At 40.0% G+C, this 18,771-nt stretch overlaps 1 protein-coding gene and 1 long non-coding RNA gene across 5 annotated transcripts; one reads left to right on the plus strand and one right to left on the minus strand.

Moving 5' to 3' along the window:
- Positions 1–4,234: 4,234 nt before the first annotated feature.
- Positions 4,235–7,632, minus strand: LOC111264260 (uncharacterized). The gene is made up of 2 exons (XR_002682780.1): positions 7,558–7,632; positions 4,235–7,015 (listed from the first exon to the last, which is right to left on the minus strand). It is a non-coding gene; the product is annotated as an uncharacterized LOC111264260 (long non-coding RNA).
- Positions 7,009–18,428, plus strand: not (ubiquitin carboxyl-terminal hydrolase nonstop). Of its 4 annotated transcripts, XM_022839977.2 has the most exons (7): positions 7,009–9,627; positions 9,865–11,305; positions 11,842–11,958; positions 13,436–13,574; positions 14,435–15,327; positions 15,766–15,987; positions 16,441–18,428. In XM_022839977.2, exons 3-7 carry the CDS (start codon positions 11,842–11,844, stop codon positions 16,603–16,605), a joined length of 1,536 nt encoding a protein of 511 aa, XP_022695712.1. In that variant the 5' UTR covers positions 7,009–9,627; positions 9,865–11,305; the 3' UTR covers positions 16,606–18,428. The 4 variants fall into 4 exon arrangements, with proteins under 4 accessions (XP_022695712.1, XP_022695710.1, XP_022695708.1 ...); XM_022839975.2 differs by lacking the exon at positions 9,865–11,305; XM_022839973.2 differs by lacking the exon at positions 9,865–11,305 and having other exon boundaries at positions 7,009–8,524.
- The last annotated feature ends 343 nt before the right edge of the window (positions 18,429–18,771 follow it).

The raw sequence follows: 18,771 nt of genomic DNA on the forward strand, positions 1-18,771 counted from the left end.
CCTCTAAACAAATTAGATAGTTCTACTTTTTATCATGGCTGCAGCGTATACTGTTATTACAAAACACATTGTATTTTACAAAATGTATTGTAGAACGATATGAACCACTAGAAAGACTGTATAGAAAGGCAACTGGATACGTTCACAAGAAAACGAGGCGGAATCAGAACCAGAAAATATATTTCCTTTATTAGAGAATTTGTAACTCAAAATGTACATAGAAAAAGGACGATCGTCGGAACTCATTGGACTCAATTCGAAAGGAGCTACGAAATCAATATAAGAACCATTGAGTTATCTCTTTAAGTTATATAAAAGATTTGTATAAGATTTGCTCTGAATTATCCGAACTGGCAGTTTTTCCATCATTTTCCTTAGTAAGTTATTAAGCTACCCAGGTCACCCCACAAGAGCTTCAATTAAATAAAGAGTTTATAAGGGGAACTCCCGAACAGTAGGCCGATAACATATGTGAGATTCCAAAGTATATAATTACGCCTAACAACTGCCAAATCGTAAACGTCATATAATGTTTCTATTGTGTATTTCATGTCAATCTACTATATCTTTAAAGTTGAAATCAGCAGTGCAAACAGAGCAAACTTTACATCTGAAGACCATAACTACAATAAGTATAATCACAAATGCTGCAACAGCAGAATACATGGTCGCACCAAAAAATCTACTACAGGCAGTTAGTAAGTTAGCGTACTTCAAGTTCCGGCGACGGCGTAGCGGGCAGTGTATTTACCTGGTAAACTCGAAAAAGACATACTGGTCTGGGCTTGACTCCGACCGAGAACATTCATTGCTCCGTAGTAAAAACCAGACGTCTGTCTGATGGAACGGCTAACGGCGTTCCCGGACATAAGACTCGAAACATAGAGGCACTAGGTACTTCAATTCCCCTCATGGTACTCACACCCAGATAAAATGTTTGATTTTTATGTAAACAATACGCCTGGATAGTCGTTTTATTAATTTAAGTTCCTTATCTGTTCTATGAAAATGGCAGCATAGTCGTTATAAAGGATTTTTATGGCAGCCCCTCACGCTTTAAATCTCTACCTAAGATGTCAAAATTTGAAATCAAATTTGCATCTAGATGCTTTTTGACCCACCACTAAATCTATGAAATCTTATCCCCGACGTGTGATTAACCTTGGACAAAAACATCTTGTTCATTGCATCGACCTCCACCGATGTTGAAAGACGGGAGCATCGTCAGCATTTTCGTTCTTAATAACTAGTACAGCAAAAATGATCCAGAAGAGCAGATCGAAACCTCAGGCTTCTATATATGAAGCTATTTTTGCCACTAGTATAGGTTGTACCATGTTGTGCCCGCATATCCGCATATTTATAAATATCTCGTAACGCGCAACTCATATACATAAGCGAAGAAACGGAAAACCGAAACATTTGTTAGATGATAGACGTGCTCACTTTATTGCGTTATCTCTCGCTCGCTCTCTCTCTCTCTCTCTCTCTCTATATATATATATATATATATATATTAACTTAATTATATATATACATATATATAAATATATATATGTATATATATAATTAAGTTAGTAAATTAGGTTAGTGAACGAGTTACAGTGTCTGCACATATTAAATTTTGAGCGAGACGGGATCAACTGATGCTTTTCGGCGCTTTTTCGCTTTGTATTTTTCCTGATTTGTTTGCCATCAGCGCGTTCACGTGTTGAAGATCCCCCTGGAAGCCAATATTATCGACAAGTGCGTGTTTTTCGTTTGCACAAAATCCTTGCGCCAATGAAAATGCCTTACCACACGAGTCGTCCTGGCAGATTTCACTACAAAAACACTGAAACAAACCTGGCTGCCAACAACATTTATGTGATGAAGCCGATCAGTAAATCGACACGAACCCGTGAATCAGTTCAGGGAAACGTAATTTAGCCACCGATAAGTCCGGCCAGACCAATTATCGGGGGAGCTCATTCGGCATCTGTATAGAGGACTCTCATCAAACTGCTACACCAAGTAAACTTATACAATTTTCAAACACCTTATAGTTGCCTCAATCCTATTACCTTTCTCAGTAACTACAGCCCATGAAGTAATCGAGACAGGGCATTAACTCGGCCAGATATTCATGCGACTCTCGATATCTTTCAAAAGACGGATCTGCAAGCTCTGATTTACGTAAAATGCCAGAAAGTGAACCCATGCTTTGATTACTATAGCCACGCAAAATTTATCATGCGATACCTTATACAGCACCTAACCGTAACATCCCAGAAGATCAGATTGTTCGTAAAAAAAGTTTGATAAATGGATCAGAGAGCTAAATGCCTGCACCGTGCCGTTGAGTGTAGAACGCTTTCAGCAACAAGAACAGCGAAGCAATAGGTCGACGAACAGGAACTTCTATTCCAAACATATAACGTATGTTAAAGTAACTTACATCATTAATGGATAGTTAAGCTGAGTGTATTTATGCAATGGCAGGCATCTCTTATTTTGGCTAGCTTCTAAGCCGCCTAAAAAAAAATTGTCTAATTTGGAGAACTGGTACACGATAGGCACATGACTGTGCGCATTTTCTGAGACATATACCAGACATATAATGCCACCGATAAATCACTTAGATTTAAAGATCGAGCTATATTCGCAATTCCCCATACAAGACAACATAATTTAATCCATACAGCTGCCGCGATGATTAATTGCTTTAATTTTGTAAAGTTGTCATCAATGATTTTGTATGCTTGGTCATACTTTGAAAAATGTAGGGCTTTAAAATTGTTTTGCGCCTAGAATTCAGGTGAGCTGCTCACCGCTAGATTAAGTTCTCCCATTAAAACCCTTTATGCGGTCTCGTATTGTTAAACAGATAAGGAACTATTGCTTGCGTGTCTTTCGAGTTTCTCCTCGACGCGTCATCGGTGTTAGCATGGTCAATAGGCTGCTATGTTTATAAGCGGCTTCAGAGGAACCTGACTTACTTTTGCTAAGTAAATTGTTACAGCGTTGGAGCGAAACATGTAATCGCTGATAAAATTTTACGTGTCTTTGTTGCTTGGTGATTCACATGCTGAAACCGATAGATGTAGTTTCCGATTCCATATCTGTTCGATAGATTTTTTTTCATAAATAAATTTCTTAAACATCTCCGAATTATTGATTCTTTCCGATGTAATAATTTCTGAAAACAAATGTAGTCTGATCACTTTGCAAAAAATTTATTTGCGCTCAAAATATTCTAAAATTTTAAAGGACCCTAAAAAAGCTACCATATATAAACAATTCGAGCTCTAATTACAGGCTTCCGTTTAAGCAACGTCTAAATGACGTTTAAGTTTGTTTGTGCACTGCAAATTGCTTCGACGCACTTCTTTCGATACGCTCGCAGAATCCGTACCGGTGAACATACAACGAATAGGTGAGCATCAAATAAGTTCTGCATAAAAAATATTTTCCCATTCGCACAGCTCAAGCAATGCGTACAGCCATCTGCAAGACGACGAAGGACGGATAAAGCAAAAAAGACAATTGGAGGTAACAAACCGTCTTTGCATCGTCCGATTATGTGTTTTGGTTCTTTTGTCTACCTCTTCTATACAAGGCTAACGTGGAAGTTTTATTGAAATGTTGGAAACTTTACGATTGGAACAACAACGTGTCTAGTGTGCTTCGATGCCATATTATATGCGACTTGGCTAACACTCTCTGCTGCTAAAGAGTGCCACGATTTCTCATACAATTGTCGCATGGCCGCTCTAAACAGCGAAATAGTCTCCAGCTCCTGGATCACCAGAGGCGCATCATAATTGATCTTCAAGCTGATCCGAAGCTTGATCCGAAGGCCGATAGTATTTACACAAATCGATATGGAAGTAATGAAAGATAGAGTCCCACTATAGTCTTATCGTACACAAAGTGCGCCAATGACGCCTAATCTTAATCTGATAATAATTTATAGGGCATCACGTAGGTACAAATTATTTACAGTGGCATCCAGCGAGATAAGGTGTACTATCATGATTGCAAGTTTTGACAGTATTTTCGTCTCAATAATGAAACAGTGGCAACTTATTTCCTCACCACATTTACGGGATGCGAAGTAAAATGGACTAGCTTCGAAATCGTACGTAGACATGAGGTCCATTTTATGCCTCGGAAAGGGCATCAGCCTCGGCAATGCTCAATACCGGAATGCACCGGATATAAAACTGGATAGGTTTAGAGAAAACAATAGTCGATCTTTTATATATATATATTTTATTTTTTGGGCTTTACGCCCATTACAGCTGTTGAAATTTCCGTTCGACGGCAAACCAGATATCTACCTCCGAGTTTGAATATACACCGCGGAATTTTTTTGATTTAGCAAACGAAGACGTTAGCGTTATACAACTATATGAACTGCATTTTTCTTGCATGTATATGTTTAAACGGAGGCTTGTGGCCCCTGGCGTTTTTAAAAAGAGATTTAATCGCCCAAGCCACCGTGCTAAAGAAGGCAAGACTCCAAAGCCTACACAGTCAAAGATTCTGAAGCACAGCCACTGTTACTTGACTAATAACAATACTTTTAGCAGCTATCCGGCAAAACTTAAAAGGCGTATAAGTCGAGCCAGGCAGTTGTCCTAAAACTTTAAGGCGCTTTTACTGGAAACAGTCGTCATGCATATCTGTCCTATCTAGTCATTATGAAACCAACCCAGTACTAGTCTTGTAAATAATATGTATTCTTAGAATATGAACACTAGTGTTAAGTTGTTGTGGAGTAGCTCTTACATATTAAACACGTATAGGACGTTTCTACACTCTAAAATCCTAAAAGGATATTTTAGGCGCAAGGCTAGTGGATTATGGTGACAATTCAAAGCTACTTCAAGCATACATAAAGACTTCAAGCAAAAATATGTATATAGCTGCCTCATTCTTCGGACACATCTCAGCGTAGCGAAAATGTCGAAGGGCACGAGCGAAACCCACGTCATTTTTGAGACACGAATAAAACCAAAACATTAATTAGATAATCTGTTTTTAAATTGTATTAACGTATGAATAAATAAATATTTTGAGCTTGTGAAACATGATCAATTTTCCATAGCCATACGCTGCCATAGCAGATCATTATGTTCAATACAAGATATATCATCACTGTCTGGTTAAATACATTTAATATTTTATTAAATATTTCTAGGTTTATATAATTAGAAGTATTGTTCAAATGAGAAGCATGCAAACTTTTATTCTATCTAGTTACTGAAAGAGATACGCAAGGCGGGTTCACTACAGCATACGTAAGTGGCGCTTATATTACCGCAGAATACCAACTTTGTTTTCCTTTTAGATCCCTAAGTCCTCTTAGATTTTCAAAGGAAAATCTTTCAAAGGAGAAAGAGGTTATGTTTACCTAACGCCTTCACCTAGCTGTTTGTAAAGCTTTTCCAACCCCAAAGATGTCTTGAAATAGTCATTATGACTCACCCTACGAGACGAATCATTTAAGCTAATGCGTTTCTCGTTGACATAACAATGTTAGTGGACCACATGTTTATTGTGTGTGTAGAGAATTGAAGTCAAATTTATTCCACTTCTACTACGTTTCTTCAAAATTACAATGATTGTTTGTGTATTTTTCGTATTGTGTTTTTTGGCCAGAGACTAATCAGTCAGTTGTCAGCGTACATCTATGCAGATCAGGTATGTGTGTATCCAACTGCTGCAGAAGCATTTGCAGAACTACTGAAACTCATTTTTTCTACGATAGAACTTCGAGATAAGGTTGAAAAACAACTTTATGCAGCCTTTACTTTGAAAATAGATAAGGGACGGTAGCTTTATTGGAGATGCCTCGGTAAACCTAGTAGCCTGTAGCAAAGCAAAAGCTCTTCAGAATCTTTCAGTTCATAAATTTATCTATGAAATGCCACCAAAGATATATCTACCAAAACTGCCCAATTTAAATCAACGCCTCAAAGACTGAGGAGATGATTACAAAAAAATAACGAATTAGGCGGAGCAGGTGATTGAAATGGGAGAATTGTTGGTGTATATTTATTCTGGTATATATTATGTTAGGTATAATAACAACGAACCAGATTAATCAATAGCGAAAGAAGGTACGAGGCGAAGCCTACAGGTCGGTTTTGTATCCTACTGAAACTCTGTCTGTTCGTTTATTTGTCCGATCCAAATCGACCCAAATCGAAGTGGTTGGATTGGTGATTTTTGACGGTAACCGGGGTTTTATCTGGGATAGGGCTGCGCGTAAGGTCGAGCCAACTAATTGAATACCTTTTCTCTAAGGGAGTTTGCTTTTCCATCTTATAGAGCGTAATATTACGTTGGGCAAACTAGTTGTTGTTTTTTGCGACGTAACTTTTTTCGCGATAATATATTAAACTTGTGTGTAAGAAGGGTAAACTGGGTACTTTGATAAGATTTGCGAAGCAAAATTTTCGCGTGACGGAATAGTAGCCGAATGTCTACAGTGGTCTATTTAGGCTAAATTGTTGTTGACATTAATCGAAAGCTCTTGCTGAATAGAATGAAGATGCAATACATGTTTCTATACCCAAATCTTAATTTAAAATGCCCCTTGAAGGACGAAACTTGGTATAAGGCCATATGTAACACGGTCGTTCGTGGTACCCGAATCGAAAACTCTCCCCGAATTGAATAAAAATGCTAAATATGCAGTTGCACCTAAATAAAATATTTTGGCCTAAAAATTATCAAAAATCCATTAAAAGGACGAAAATACGCTTCAAACTACCTTTAAGTGCTTTTCAAAGAAACTTCTGATAAAGATTAATCAAAGTTATAGCGGCCGATGCGTACGTATTAGTTGAACATCTTCTTTTGAAATTCTTTCCTAGTGAAAGTACCAAAATATCGAAAACGCTAATTCTGTGTAATAATAATGTGTATTTTCGCTCAGATGCCATTAAGATGATCTTCTTTGTACGGATGTCTATGAAGGGGTATTCCTAGGTACAAATCCAAAGCTCCTGACAAGCTAAAAGAACTAAAACGCAATACATGTTTATATACTTAATTTTCAGTTTTCAGGTCGAGTTTCCAATGCCGTTTGAAGAGTCAAAACCTAATATAGTGTTCTGTGCAAAATAATTTTTTCTGAAATAAATCGATAGATGAAATGAACAAAAAGAATACTTCTTTCAATTATGATATTTTTAAATGATAATTGTGAAAACCCAATTGGCCGTATCGGTTTTCTTGTGTACCAATGGGATGAAAATGTTTAGATTTCTTCGAACCAGTTTCTAATAAATGGGAGTGGGCAAATATAAACTTTATTTTCATAAAAAAAAATTCTTTTTAATTCGTTTTCAATAAAGATTCCACAGTGTGAGCTTTTAGTACCAAAAAAGCGAAAAAGTTAAAAAATATCATTCAGTTTTGGTGACACAGAAATAGAATTGATCTTCTATTTATATGACATATCAAATGTTTTTCTTAACGCGAGTCAATCAGCCAACCGTAAAAACGCCTCTTTATTACACTTTAAAATCTACTTAAAGCCAACATATACCGAGTCAAGCTAACCTTCGAGTTGCTGAGCTCCTTGCTAAACATTACAACAGGTTGTTTAAATTGCTGAAGAACGTCAGTAGATTAACTGGAATAGGGAAATTGCAATGTAACCCCGTCTAATCGTTCACACGTAGCAACGGGCCCGCCGTTTAATTTCGGCATGCTAACATTTGTGCAGACAAGCTGTTCCGGCAGAATGGTGAGGATTTTTGTATTGAGACGCTGTAAATAAGCAGAATGCATTCATCCAGTCCGACTTTTCTGCACCACTTCTCGTTTTTCGTGCAATCTAACAGAAGTGTTAATGTGACTATTGCGAATACGAAGGGTCAGTCTGTCACTTTTCACGCTTGACGCTCGGCTGCCGAATTCCTGCCAGCCACCTAATGAGTGGCTGTCTGTCGGTGAATTCGGCGACTGCTATCGTCAACCGCAGACGCCCAAGTCACAGCGAATATCGTTCCGCTGAATAAAACGCAGAGGAAACATCGACATGGACATCGGTGGCACGTTTCAAACTACGTGCAGGTTTGACAGACGTCACGCTAGGACTACGCGCCCCACTAAGTCATTTTCATAACCCTTCCCAGCCAGAGTCGCAATAGTAGATCGTTCCGAGATTTACCGGCCGACCGAACAACGGAGGCGGCGATCGCTGCGGCGCCTTGATTTGAAACTGTCCCAGGAAGCGTTGTATGGTAGCAGTAGCAACAGCAAGCGCCGTAGTTCGGCACACGAACGATTGGACCGATGGCAATCAACAATAGTGCAACAAAGGTCCTGCATACTATCGAAATCTTGTCTGCTGTGGAAATCGCAGCACTAACGGCTGACACAGTGGCCGAACCATCAGATCGGCCAATCACCAGCTACTGGAAAAATATCAGCAGTTCATAAAGTGTCCACTGCTCTATTTTTACATCGATGCTACACAGCGAAGATGACGATGATGACAGCAGTTCGTTCATCCAGCCTGTCTGTAAGTGTGTAGTAATTGCGGCATAAGTCGGCGCGACCTCCAACGACGTGAGCACTGTTTCTGTTGGATACAACGACAACAACCGTAGCGTTTACGCCAAATGCGCTCAGCTGCTCAGGCTGCTAGCCGTCGGACGGCGTTCGCGGTCCTGACCAGCGACAGCAGCGGCAACAACAACAACAACAACGACAGTACCAATCTACCCAGCTCCCAAACGGAGCGACGGCAGATAGGCTGTAGCCTGTCTGTCACAGGGAAACGACGACAGGACAAGGGCCTTGCTCTTTGTTGGACAAAACCACTACGAACGGAAAAATTGTAAATCGTAGAAGATCGTGCACATGTCCACTCAAATTATCTTTTATCATTACCACAATCACGAACAGTCGCAGAAGCAGCAGCAGTCTGAGGCGCAGAACAACTTCCACACAGTTTGTAGTGTATGTGTCTTCTGTCTGGGTGTAGAACTGAGTGTGTAGTGTCGGAACAACTGCATTTTGCTACAAGTAGATGTTATTATGCTATCAGTTGTATTATATACGATTCATTATTACATCTATTTCTCATTCATTATCATACTAGACTTAATTGCTGCTGCTGCTGCTGCTATAAATATTCACCAGCACACAGTCTCGCTGCGTCGCATGTAAAGTCGACCGCGTCGCAAGCCACTTCATTCCCGTAGTCGGTGTAGTTGCCCATGTAGTCAGTGTGCTTGTGATGTGTGGCTGTTATCAGTAGTCGAGTGTAGTCTGAGATAGGCCGAGCAGAGCAGTGGTATCCACTGTTGCCATTGTAGTCGGCCAGCGGTTCGAGTGATAATCTAAAAAGGGACTGTATAAGCACGAATATACAGCAGAGATAGGTACCATAGAAATCCGGACGTAACTGCGGACAGACCTCGAGATAGAAGACGACCGATAACGGCGCGGGTATCGTCCATGTGTTTGACTGCTTGCGGAAATTTCGCATCGAGCTGCTAAGGCGGATGCAACCGGTGTTGCGGCGTTGTGGACCGGTGCATTGGGCACACCGTAAAAGCTCTTCAGGGGACGGCTTCTATGGGACGTGCTGCGGCGTGATTTGGGGAGTTGATAGCAGTGGTAGGTAACCTCCTTTCCTTTTGAAGGTTGTCATGTCCAAATTCGAATTCGTTGTCATCGAATTCGTTTGTTTGCACCAGGTGCTGAGAGGCTGGCAATTTCTGGCATCTACAGTAAAAAGAGCACGCCTTTTTTTTTCTGCTGCTGATGTATCGAGCATGTGTGTTAGATTGACATATACCGACACGCTAAGATTTCGGTATTCATAACTGATGTTGATTGACTTCATATCTGCAGACAACACAGTCGTTTGCCTTCTACTGAGGAAGCTGCCGATATGTGATCGGCGGGATGGTTTAGTCTAGCGAGTCTCAAAACCGCGAAAGCAACGGACGGCTGTAGCAGGAACGAGACTGTAAGTCGTTGAAATTTGTAGGGTCGCCGGTTGCTGCTATGCTAGTTACAGCGGTGGTTATCGGCGCTGGTTTGTACATAGCTAAGAGTGTACAGCCCGTTGACAGCTAGAGAGTATCATGGCAGGCTGTTTTTATCGGGCAGCCGTAACGAGGCAAACAGCGGGAACAAATACGTGTAGATTTTACTACTAGTAAAAGAAAAGAGCTAGATAGGTAATGAAGTTGTGAGTATGCATGCGCACAAAGACCGGAACACGTCCTTGTCTAAACCGGCTGAGAAAATGGGGGCATATTGGCATACTCGAATATCGGATATAACAGAAGGAACAGTTGAAAAAATTTCTGTTGCATGTCCAGTATGGAAGCCGTTAGAAATTGCTTCAGATCGTTGGCTACGGCCACGAAACGGTGCATCTATGCCTAGACTCGAACCTCGACCACCACGTGACCTTAACTTTACCAGTCAAAAAGGTTACAGACTGGGCTATCGCGACGACACAGTAGGAGTTCTTGCTGTAGAAGGGTGACTCATGTCGTCGTCATCGTCGCCTCTTTCTTTTGCTAGCTTGTTTTCTATTGACTAGAATTGATCTAGAAAGTTTTCTGCATGATCAGTAAGTACCACAAGTGTACCTAGAGTGGTGTAGACGTTCGAAGTTCTGCGCTGCTGTGTCTACATGTGTAGACGGTAGTGGAGAGGTGGGCCAACTATATACAAAGCACCAACAACTACTATAGGAATTAGTTGGTGCCCTGTTTGAAGGTGTGGTGCGCCGAGTATATCGTCGGGCAATATATAACCTGGCGACTGGTGACCGCTCAACAGTGAATCGTCATGAGTGAACCCCGGAGTGAACCCCGTGGAGCCGGCGGAAATGATCTGACCGGCGTATGCATGGGTGGTCGACATCGCATTAGTCGAAGAAAGCGTAGAACGTTGACGGTGTCATGCGTCGAATATCCATTTCTGTCTTCCTGAACAGAATTAGCAACATAATTAATAGCAATATAACAACCAGCTTAACCACGGCGGTAATACTACAACGAAATACAATAATGAATAGCGCGACTTTGGCGGGCAATAGCAGCAACAGGACGGGCCACCTCAACGAATATCGTCAGCAGGACTAGTACAACAACTTCTGTGTCGAGCGTGTCAGTTGCGGCCTTCGCAATTGCAGCCGTAACAGCACCTGCAACAGCAACAGAAACGTGTCTCACTACAGCTGATCATTTGGAACGCGCGTTGAGCACACGGCATCTGCCGTCGAAGTAGCAGATTCGATCCGTCCGTCTTCACAGCCGTCGCGTCGCTTTTCATTGTACGAGTCGATCCAAAAATTCCAAATGCTACAGCATACTATATATACTGAAATAATGACAACGCATTGCAAAATCCTTTGAATTTCAATGTTATTTAGCATAGACAGTTGTGTGTGAGTGGGTGTGCTCATGAGTCGGTAAATGAGTTACTTACAGCTGTGAATGTTATCAATCAGGCATACTTTATCAGCTTGTGATACATCTCGCGGCTGTGTGTATACTTTCATACGCTTTTTGGTATGGGCCTGCGTGTGTCACTGGGAATCACCCTCTAGAGCAAGTAGATCGTGAGGTTTCCTAAATGCATACATAGAACGATGATAAGATAATCGAAAGGCAACAAGGGACACGCTACTGCAAGCTTAAATAAATCTTAATGTTTTCAACTTAGCTGAAAGCCAGCAATGGCAAAGGGAAATAGAAAGGGCTTTTTACTGCAAAATTTAGTTCAGGATAGTAGAGTATTTCAATGGGTTGTGACCATTTGGCGTGCATTCTAAATAACCTGATACGTGTTCTACTTCGTTCGCTTTAGATGAGCGGTGAAGGCTGCCCTCACTTCGATGAGCAACGGGATGCGCTGCTTGAAGCATTCCGGGTCCTTTGTGCCGTCTACGTGTCGCCATGTACACGGGAAGCGCTCGCCAAAAAGGTAGGTTAAGGAACGATTATCAAGATGCGAACTCTTAGGGATATAAGCTATTGATTGAAACGATTGAAGAGTTTTCCTTCGAGGATTTACGTTGGGCAGTCTGATGTAATATTTGTCCTTGTTCAGTTAAGATTCAGTTGTTACCTTCAAGAAATAGATAAACTGACCGATGTGACCACTAACAGGAGCGAAAAAAGTGGATTGTAGTTAGGGAAATAGGTAGTATGTACTCATGCTCAAGTTCGTACACATTAAATTTTTAACAATAACACTCCTGTTGCAAACCTCATCTTATCTTTTTCCTAATCTTAAGACAAACTCAATTGAATTTCATGATGTAGGATTTTGTAAGGTTCTGATTCGAATTTATTAGAGCCCGGTCCTGTACTACCACAAAAAACAGATGCAGACAGATGCCCAGAGAAAAAATGTTTAACAAGAATGTTATGCCCCAATTAGCCGCTTCTCAATGGGCCCCCTGACTCTGTTCAGTATAAGGCAATACATCTGGTCACACATGTTGTGTAGTATATGTCATTGACGGGGCTTGAAACAACAAATTCTGGCGTCAAAGCAAGCCTTTATTAGAAATACGCCCATTATTGCGAGCGGCTAAGTAGACAGCTGTGTTAATTGGCTGATTAGCTAAGCGGCTCATTAATTTGGCAACCGAATATCAGACGAGACAAAATACTTACATGGCACTCGTTATTGAGCCGACTAGTACCACACACTACCATTTGTTCCAGTGTTTTCAGAAATTGAAAATTAACCATAACCATGTGAGAGATAACCTCGATGTCAGCCACATCATCCAAATAGCTTTATTGTTATTACTATTCTGTATTAATGTTACCTACGGTCAAATTTCTTCGATAAGTCTTCGATTGTACAGAAGCCGCAAGTCATTCAGCTTGAAATTAAAGAACTTATGATGTATGTCACAGCTTTGAAGTTTGTTTGTATAAATTCAAATTATTAGGAGTGTTATCCTATACGAGTTGAGCTAATATAGCGTTTCATTTAGCTGTCATTACTAATCTTTGTCACTCACTTCCTTACGAACACACCAGCAAATACTGATGGTACGTGTCCGAGACCATGTGTTACTAACTGACAGGCGTTAATTTAAATTCACGAATATATGAGATGACATTGTTTTATTTTGCATGGATATATAGGCAGCTTTGACTCTATACTAGTCCAAAGATAATTGGTAAAAAAGAGCAAAACTTAAGGCAACCCTATTGGTCATTTTGCTGAAGAAGTCTGAGGTATTTTTGTTTGGACAAACTCTATGTATGAATTGTAATTTGTATGAACTGAGGACGTGTTAATTCATACATTGGCTTCAATAGTGGTAGGACTTATGTACAGATGTTGTTTATATATAATTTGTATATGTTAGATTGCAATAATAAATTTGAATTCTCTTGAACGAAAGCTGTTTAATTCAATGCGATTGTTTTCCTTTTAGGCGGAAACGTGTCGATGCTTCTCCTGTAAAGGCTCGCGCGCCAGCGTACGACTTCATGCGTGTCTCCATTGTGTATTCGTCGGCTGTTTCGTCGAAAAACATGTTCACGAGCACAGCCGGACCAGCGGCCATCTTCTAGGTAAGCAAAAACGATTTCTGAGACAGAATTTGAAAAAAATGACAGTTTGCTGAGGATCCTTGTCGATCAGTCTTAACTCAATCACTTACATATTAGTTGTTGACCTTGTAGAATTTCTCAATCCACTATTTCGGGACCTTAATATTAGATAAGTTACCAAGTATGCTTTTGATATGATATTATTGAAATGTACTGCTAAATTCCGCTCGAACAATGCTCAACATATACATGTATAGTGCTAGCATGCTGTTATAATTGTACTGCTAGAAAAAAAATTAACTAATCAAAACAAATTATGTACCTCCATCGCGTGTCTCGAGTAGCGTGACTCGAACTTTTAGATATTACTTTTTAAATCAGCCAAATTGATTAAAAAATCTCAAATATATAAAATCGTTCGTAAAAATCCTTTTGCTAGCATATTTTGGCCGCTGCTATAGAAATCGCAAATTCTATTACTATGTTTCTCCAGAACAGTAAGCGTCATTAACACTGTATTGATAAACGCTTACGAATCGAGATAAATTTATTGCTAAAATCGAGCCTTGATAAATATAGGTGGCCAACGACAATCCTTTTGGCATCTAGCTGCGTATAGGTGTGGCCGGCGCCAGCGGTCACTATCCAAGTAATCGCGGATTTCCCGTAATAACAGGCTGTGAAACATAGAATCAGGCCATTTATTTTTACTGAGAAGAGAAGTTTTAGTATTAATTCCGTATGTAATTAATTTTTGAAATATAAAACTTAAGTTAAAAAAAATTAAAATCGAAGCTATCGAACTGGAAGTACTCTAATATCTCGACAGAGTTCAGCAGATTATTAATTTATCGGCTTCTTATAAATGTTTGTGTTTTCAGCGTGTGACATTTCTCATGGAATTTTATACTGCTTCGCTTGCAAAGACTACCTATATGATTTATCGTTAGACATCGTTGCGCGGCAGGCCCGGCGACGACTGGCTCGCTTGCTAGGTTTACGGGAGCTGTTAACATGTGGCGCGTGGGACCCCGACTCCGATGGCCTTGAGCTTTTGCGCCGTCACCCGAAACGAATCAAAATCGCAAGCAACTCACCGGTCGGCCTGCGTGGCCTATTCAATCTCGGAAACACGTGCTTCATGAATTGTATCGTCCAGTGTCTTACGCATACGCCGTTATTGCGTGACTACTTTCTGGCCGATCGGCACAAATGCTCACTGCCTCATTCGCAGACATGTCTTGTCTGCGAGATGGGCGACGTCTTCCAGGAGTTCTATTCAGGCAAATCCACGCCACACGTCCCGTATCGCCTGTTACATCTCGTGTGGACGCACGCTCGCCATCTAGCCGGTTATGAACAACAGGACGCTCACGAGTTCTTCATGGCCATCCTCGACGTTTTGCATCGTCACGCGTCCAGGTCGCATTTACAGCATCAGACAGAAGAGTCGCCAGGGTCACATGCGGGTGACTGTCGATGTATTATCGATCAGATTTTTACCGGTAGCACACAGTCGGACATCGTATGTCAGGAATGTCGAGGCGTTTCGACAACGGTAGAACCGTTCTGGGATATAGCACTCGATCTCGGGCCAAGTCACGCCGCTGAGCACGGCTCTGAACCGAAGAGTCTCACTGATTGTTTGGACAGCTTCACACGACCCGAACATATGGGTGATTCTGTTGAGTGCTCGTCATGTCATTCGTATCAAGAGTCCACAAAACAACTTACGATGAAAAAGTTACCCATCGTTGTCAGCTTTCACCTAAAGGTAAATTCTACTTTTACTGTACCTTATAGTATCTAGAACGAAACATCCTGTATGTACAGTACTTTAAGTACAAAAGGTATGCTTAGTCTGTGTTCGGCTTGTTGTAAGGGCACGACTTCGTTGGAAACTCGTTTTGTGAAAGTAAGGTACTCAGTGAAAATGTTTTCTCCATTTTGTTTGTTTTGTCTGTTTATATCAAATTTGTTTTTTGTTTTAATTAAATTGTAAGTCGTAATACTGATAAGATGCAGGCGCTCATATCATACAAAGATGTAAATTATGATCTTATCCAGATCCGATATCGCAACACAGCAAGGAGTGCCGTATAAAAAAGTCTCTCATCAACCTATATAAAACCCAATATCCGCCTGGATAAAGTCTATTAAGCAAAAACCAATATAACTCTACTATAATTTTTTCCTACTCTTTTTCTCACAGAGGTTTCGGCGAGAACAGTCTACGAAAAAAGTTTCGACAAGGATAAAGTTCCCGCAATATTTAGATATGGCACCCTACATGGCAGGACGAAATGGTAAACCCGAACCAGCTGCTCATACTGGTCAGCAGCAGCAGCAGCAGCAACAACAACAAAACCAGCAACCAAATTCGGCCGGTTCTTTGCTCAACAAATACTGCCTGTTTGCTGTGGTCATTCATAAGGTATGTCAATGGATAAATGAAAAGCAGCAAATATTCAAGGAAAGTTGCCCGACCGGTGTGCGTATCTTGTCTAGAAGTTCGATTGTAGTGAAACTTAAAGCATCTGTTCGAAGTAGATATATATCTTTCGACTGAAACAAACCAGAAGCTCTTAACTCCCTGTCTTCGTCAACGTTCATCATTTCCGAAATCCCTCCCCCTTGCGTGTAGCGAAGAAGAAAAAAGCTAGCGTATAGCTGACACCAGACGTAAGATTGATGACTTAGAATAGAATAAAATCCATGCAGAGATGGATACGTTCTTTTTAAATATTCACTATAGCGAGTTCAATTGGACATCGATACTCTGTGGAAAGCAACTAAAGAGTAACTTCTCAATTGTAACTTATATATAAGGTAATCATTTGTGAAATGAAAAATACCAATAATATATGTGTATTTATTCTGCTTACAGGGAACAATCGAAACCGGTCACTATACGGCGTACATTCGACAGCACCGTGACGCATGGTTTAGCTGTGACGATCATGACATTAAGAAGGTTTCTCTTCAAGAGGTGCTAGATTCCGAGGGCTATCTTCTATTCTACCATAAACAGATTCTCGAATATAACAATTAAGCTCTAGAAATTAGAATTAACCTCTATTTACCATCACTGAAATAATCGAGTATTTGTCAGTGAGCGGGTACTCGCTAGACCAATTTGGGTAATTATAGCGCCTATAGAAAACAATAGGCAGAACGACGGATGGAGAGATAGCTGATTAAGCAGTATCTTGTTATTTAGTGGACGTTTCTTTATTTTTGGGAGGAATGGTTAGGTTTTGATTGTAAGATCTATGGCAGCCCGAACAAGATGCATTATGTGATCGTGTAAACTCTGTGACTACTGCTAGATATGTTGGCAGTAAACTCCTTTTTGATTACTAGTATGAACTCAGTTCAACACCCTTAGGATGTCTGTTTCGACTCGAGTCGACCCCAATAACCCAGCGGCATTAATTTCGACCCAAGCGGATGGGAAAAACAAATGTGGCGGGTACACTTTGTTTGTATTTATTATTGTTATTACGTCGAATATTAGTAATTTAACATTATCTCTAAGCATCAGAATTTTACAGAGCGTAATTAGTGGACTAGAAGGAAACATCGATAACAAAGAGAACTATCAGATATCTATATGTGAGGAAACTAAGCAAAACGATAAACAGTTTGATTGACTTTGATTTCTCATGCTTAGGAGAAAAACAATAATACGTTTCAACACACAAACAAAGTCAGAATTATCTAATTTCCGTACTAATATTGTTAAACAGATGAGTGAAATGCTTTTGTACAGTCGACCGAATAGCTTAACAACTCACTAATGGAGAAGCAACCTAAGTACGACATTGCTGCTTCAAGTGTAATCCTTGTCAGTTGTTGTTAGAATAACTAGAGGCTACACGCAATTGGATAACTCGTTTTAATAAATTATATCTTAGTTTGATACACGGAACGGTCAACACGTTAGGTTGTGAGTTCCAATTGATTATGCTTTAATACACAAAAATATGTGCTTAAAAATAGACCCAGAATTCTTTAAGAAATTCTGGTTGGCTAGGGAAGTGTTGGTTTTTAAAAAGTAACTTCAGCGCAACACAGAAACTTAACATCTAAGATGTAGACAGATGCATTTAGATGTATTTCTTAATTGTTTGTTGATGATGGTTCGATTATATGCGCCTTGAAACTAAAATGTACTTGACCGCTAGCAGCGTGATTCATAACACAGGAAGATCTGTGTGTTCGGTTCTACGAACCGTAACTTATTGCAAGAAAGCGGCGATACTTGTACGGGAGAAAATAAGAAGGATGAAAGACTTTTCTAGCAATTCACTTTAGAGAACGTGCTACTATTATCATTCTATAAATAATTATATTGAAAAACTAGTATGTTGCTCAGATTTTCTACGTTGATTATCGTTGCAGTTACAAAATACAAATGGGGACTGAAAATGGTATATACGTACCAACAAGGGGCAAGAGGGATATTTTGAGGTTTAGCGACGTAACGGCCAACCTTCGATCATTGCGCACAAATGCGTGAACTAGCCGTCTGGTGGAGTTTCACGCCTGTAACATAATACTACAAATAAATAGTTAATTAATTCTACTTAAAACTATTACGAAGAATAGCGATGCGATGAGATCATGATAATTAGCAATTATTATTATTCTTACTATTACATTCATATTGTGTAATTATAAAAATGTACAAATTCGTATGATACGCCATCCTCATCCGCGAGAACGGCGTATGTCTGTGGATATGGGCACGAGTGGGGGATGTATGCTTAAAAAAAGAATAAAGAAGGGCATAGCATACATTCTGTATGCCTCCGATGCATTCAGTGACTCGTCTAAAACAAGTAAAAAATAAAAAGATTGTATTGAAAATTATTATATGTGTGTTCAGTTTGTCTAGGATGGGTTAAATTTGTATTCGAACGTTCATATAGAAGCCAAACATAACAAACCCCAGATAAACGAAACCAGAAAACGGGTTTTAGTAATCTAATTATCTGGTTGAAATCCAATGTACCCCCGAACCCTGTTCAAACTGGGTTTAGTATGAGAAAGATAATAAATAGGTTAAAGTCGATATGTTTCATTTTCATTCTTTTCTAAATTGCGTAAATTACAATCCTATTAGGAAAAGTACATCAACCTCCTAGGACAAGTGTGCGAAGTCTAGGGCATCAAACTGACATTTTTCAAAGTGAAACGAACTTGACCCTATAGC

This window comes from Varroa jacobsoni, unplaced genomic scaffold, assembly GCF_002532875.2.
Source record: "Varroa jacobsoni isolate VJ856 unplaced genomic scaffold, vjacob_1.0 scaffold_841, whole genome shotgun sequence".
Lineage (NCBI taxonomy): Eukaryota > Metazoa > Arthropoda > Arachnida > Mesostigmata > Varroidae > Varroa > Varroa jacobsoni.

Excerpts from the sequence above, each read along its gene's own strand:
- not (XM_022839973.2), top strand. The coding sequence starts at position 8,486 with ATGACGATGATGACAGCAGTTCGTTCATCCAGCCTGTCT. Across the intron at positions 15,328-15,765 it reads TTGTCAGCTTTCACCTAAAG|AGGTTTCGGCGAGAACAGTC; the intron begins GTAAATTCTACT and ends TTTTTCTCACAG. Across the intron at positions 15,988-16,440 it reads TTGCTGTGGTCATTCATAAG|GGAACAATCGAAACCGGTCA; the intron begins GTATGTCAATGG and ends TTCTGCTTACAG.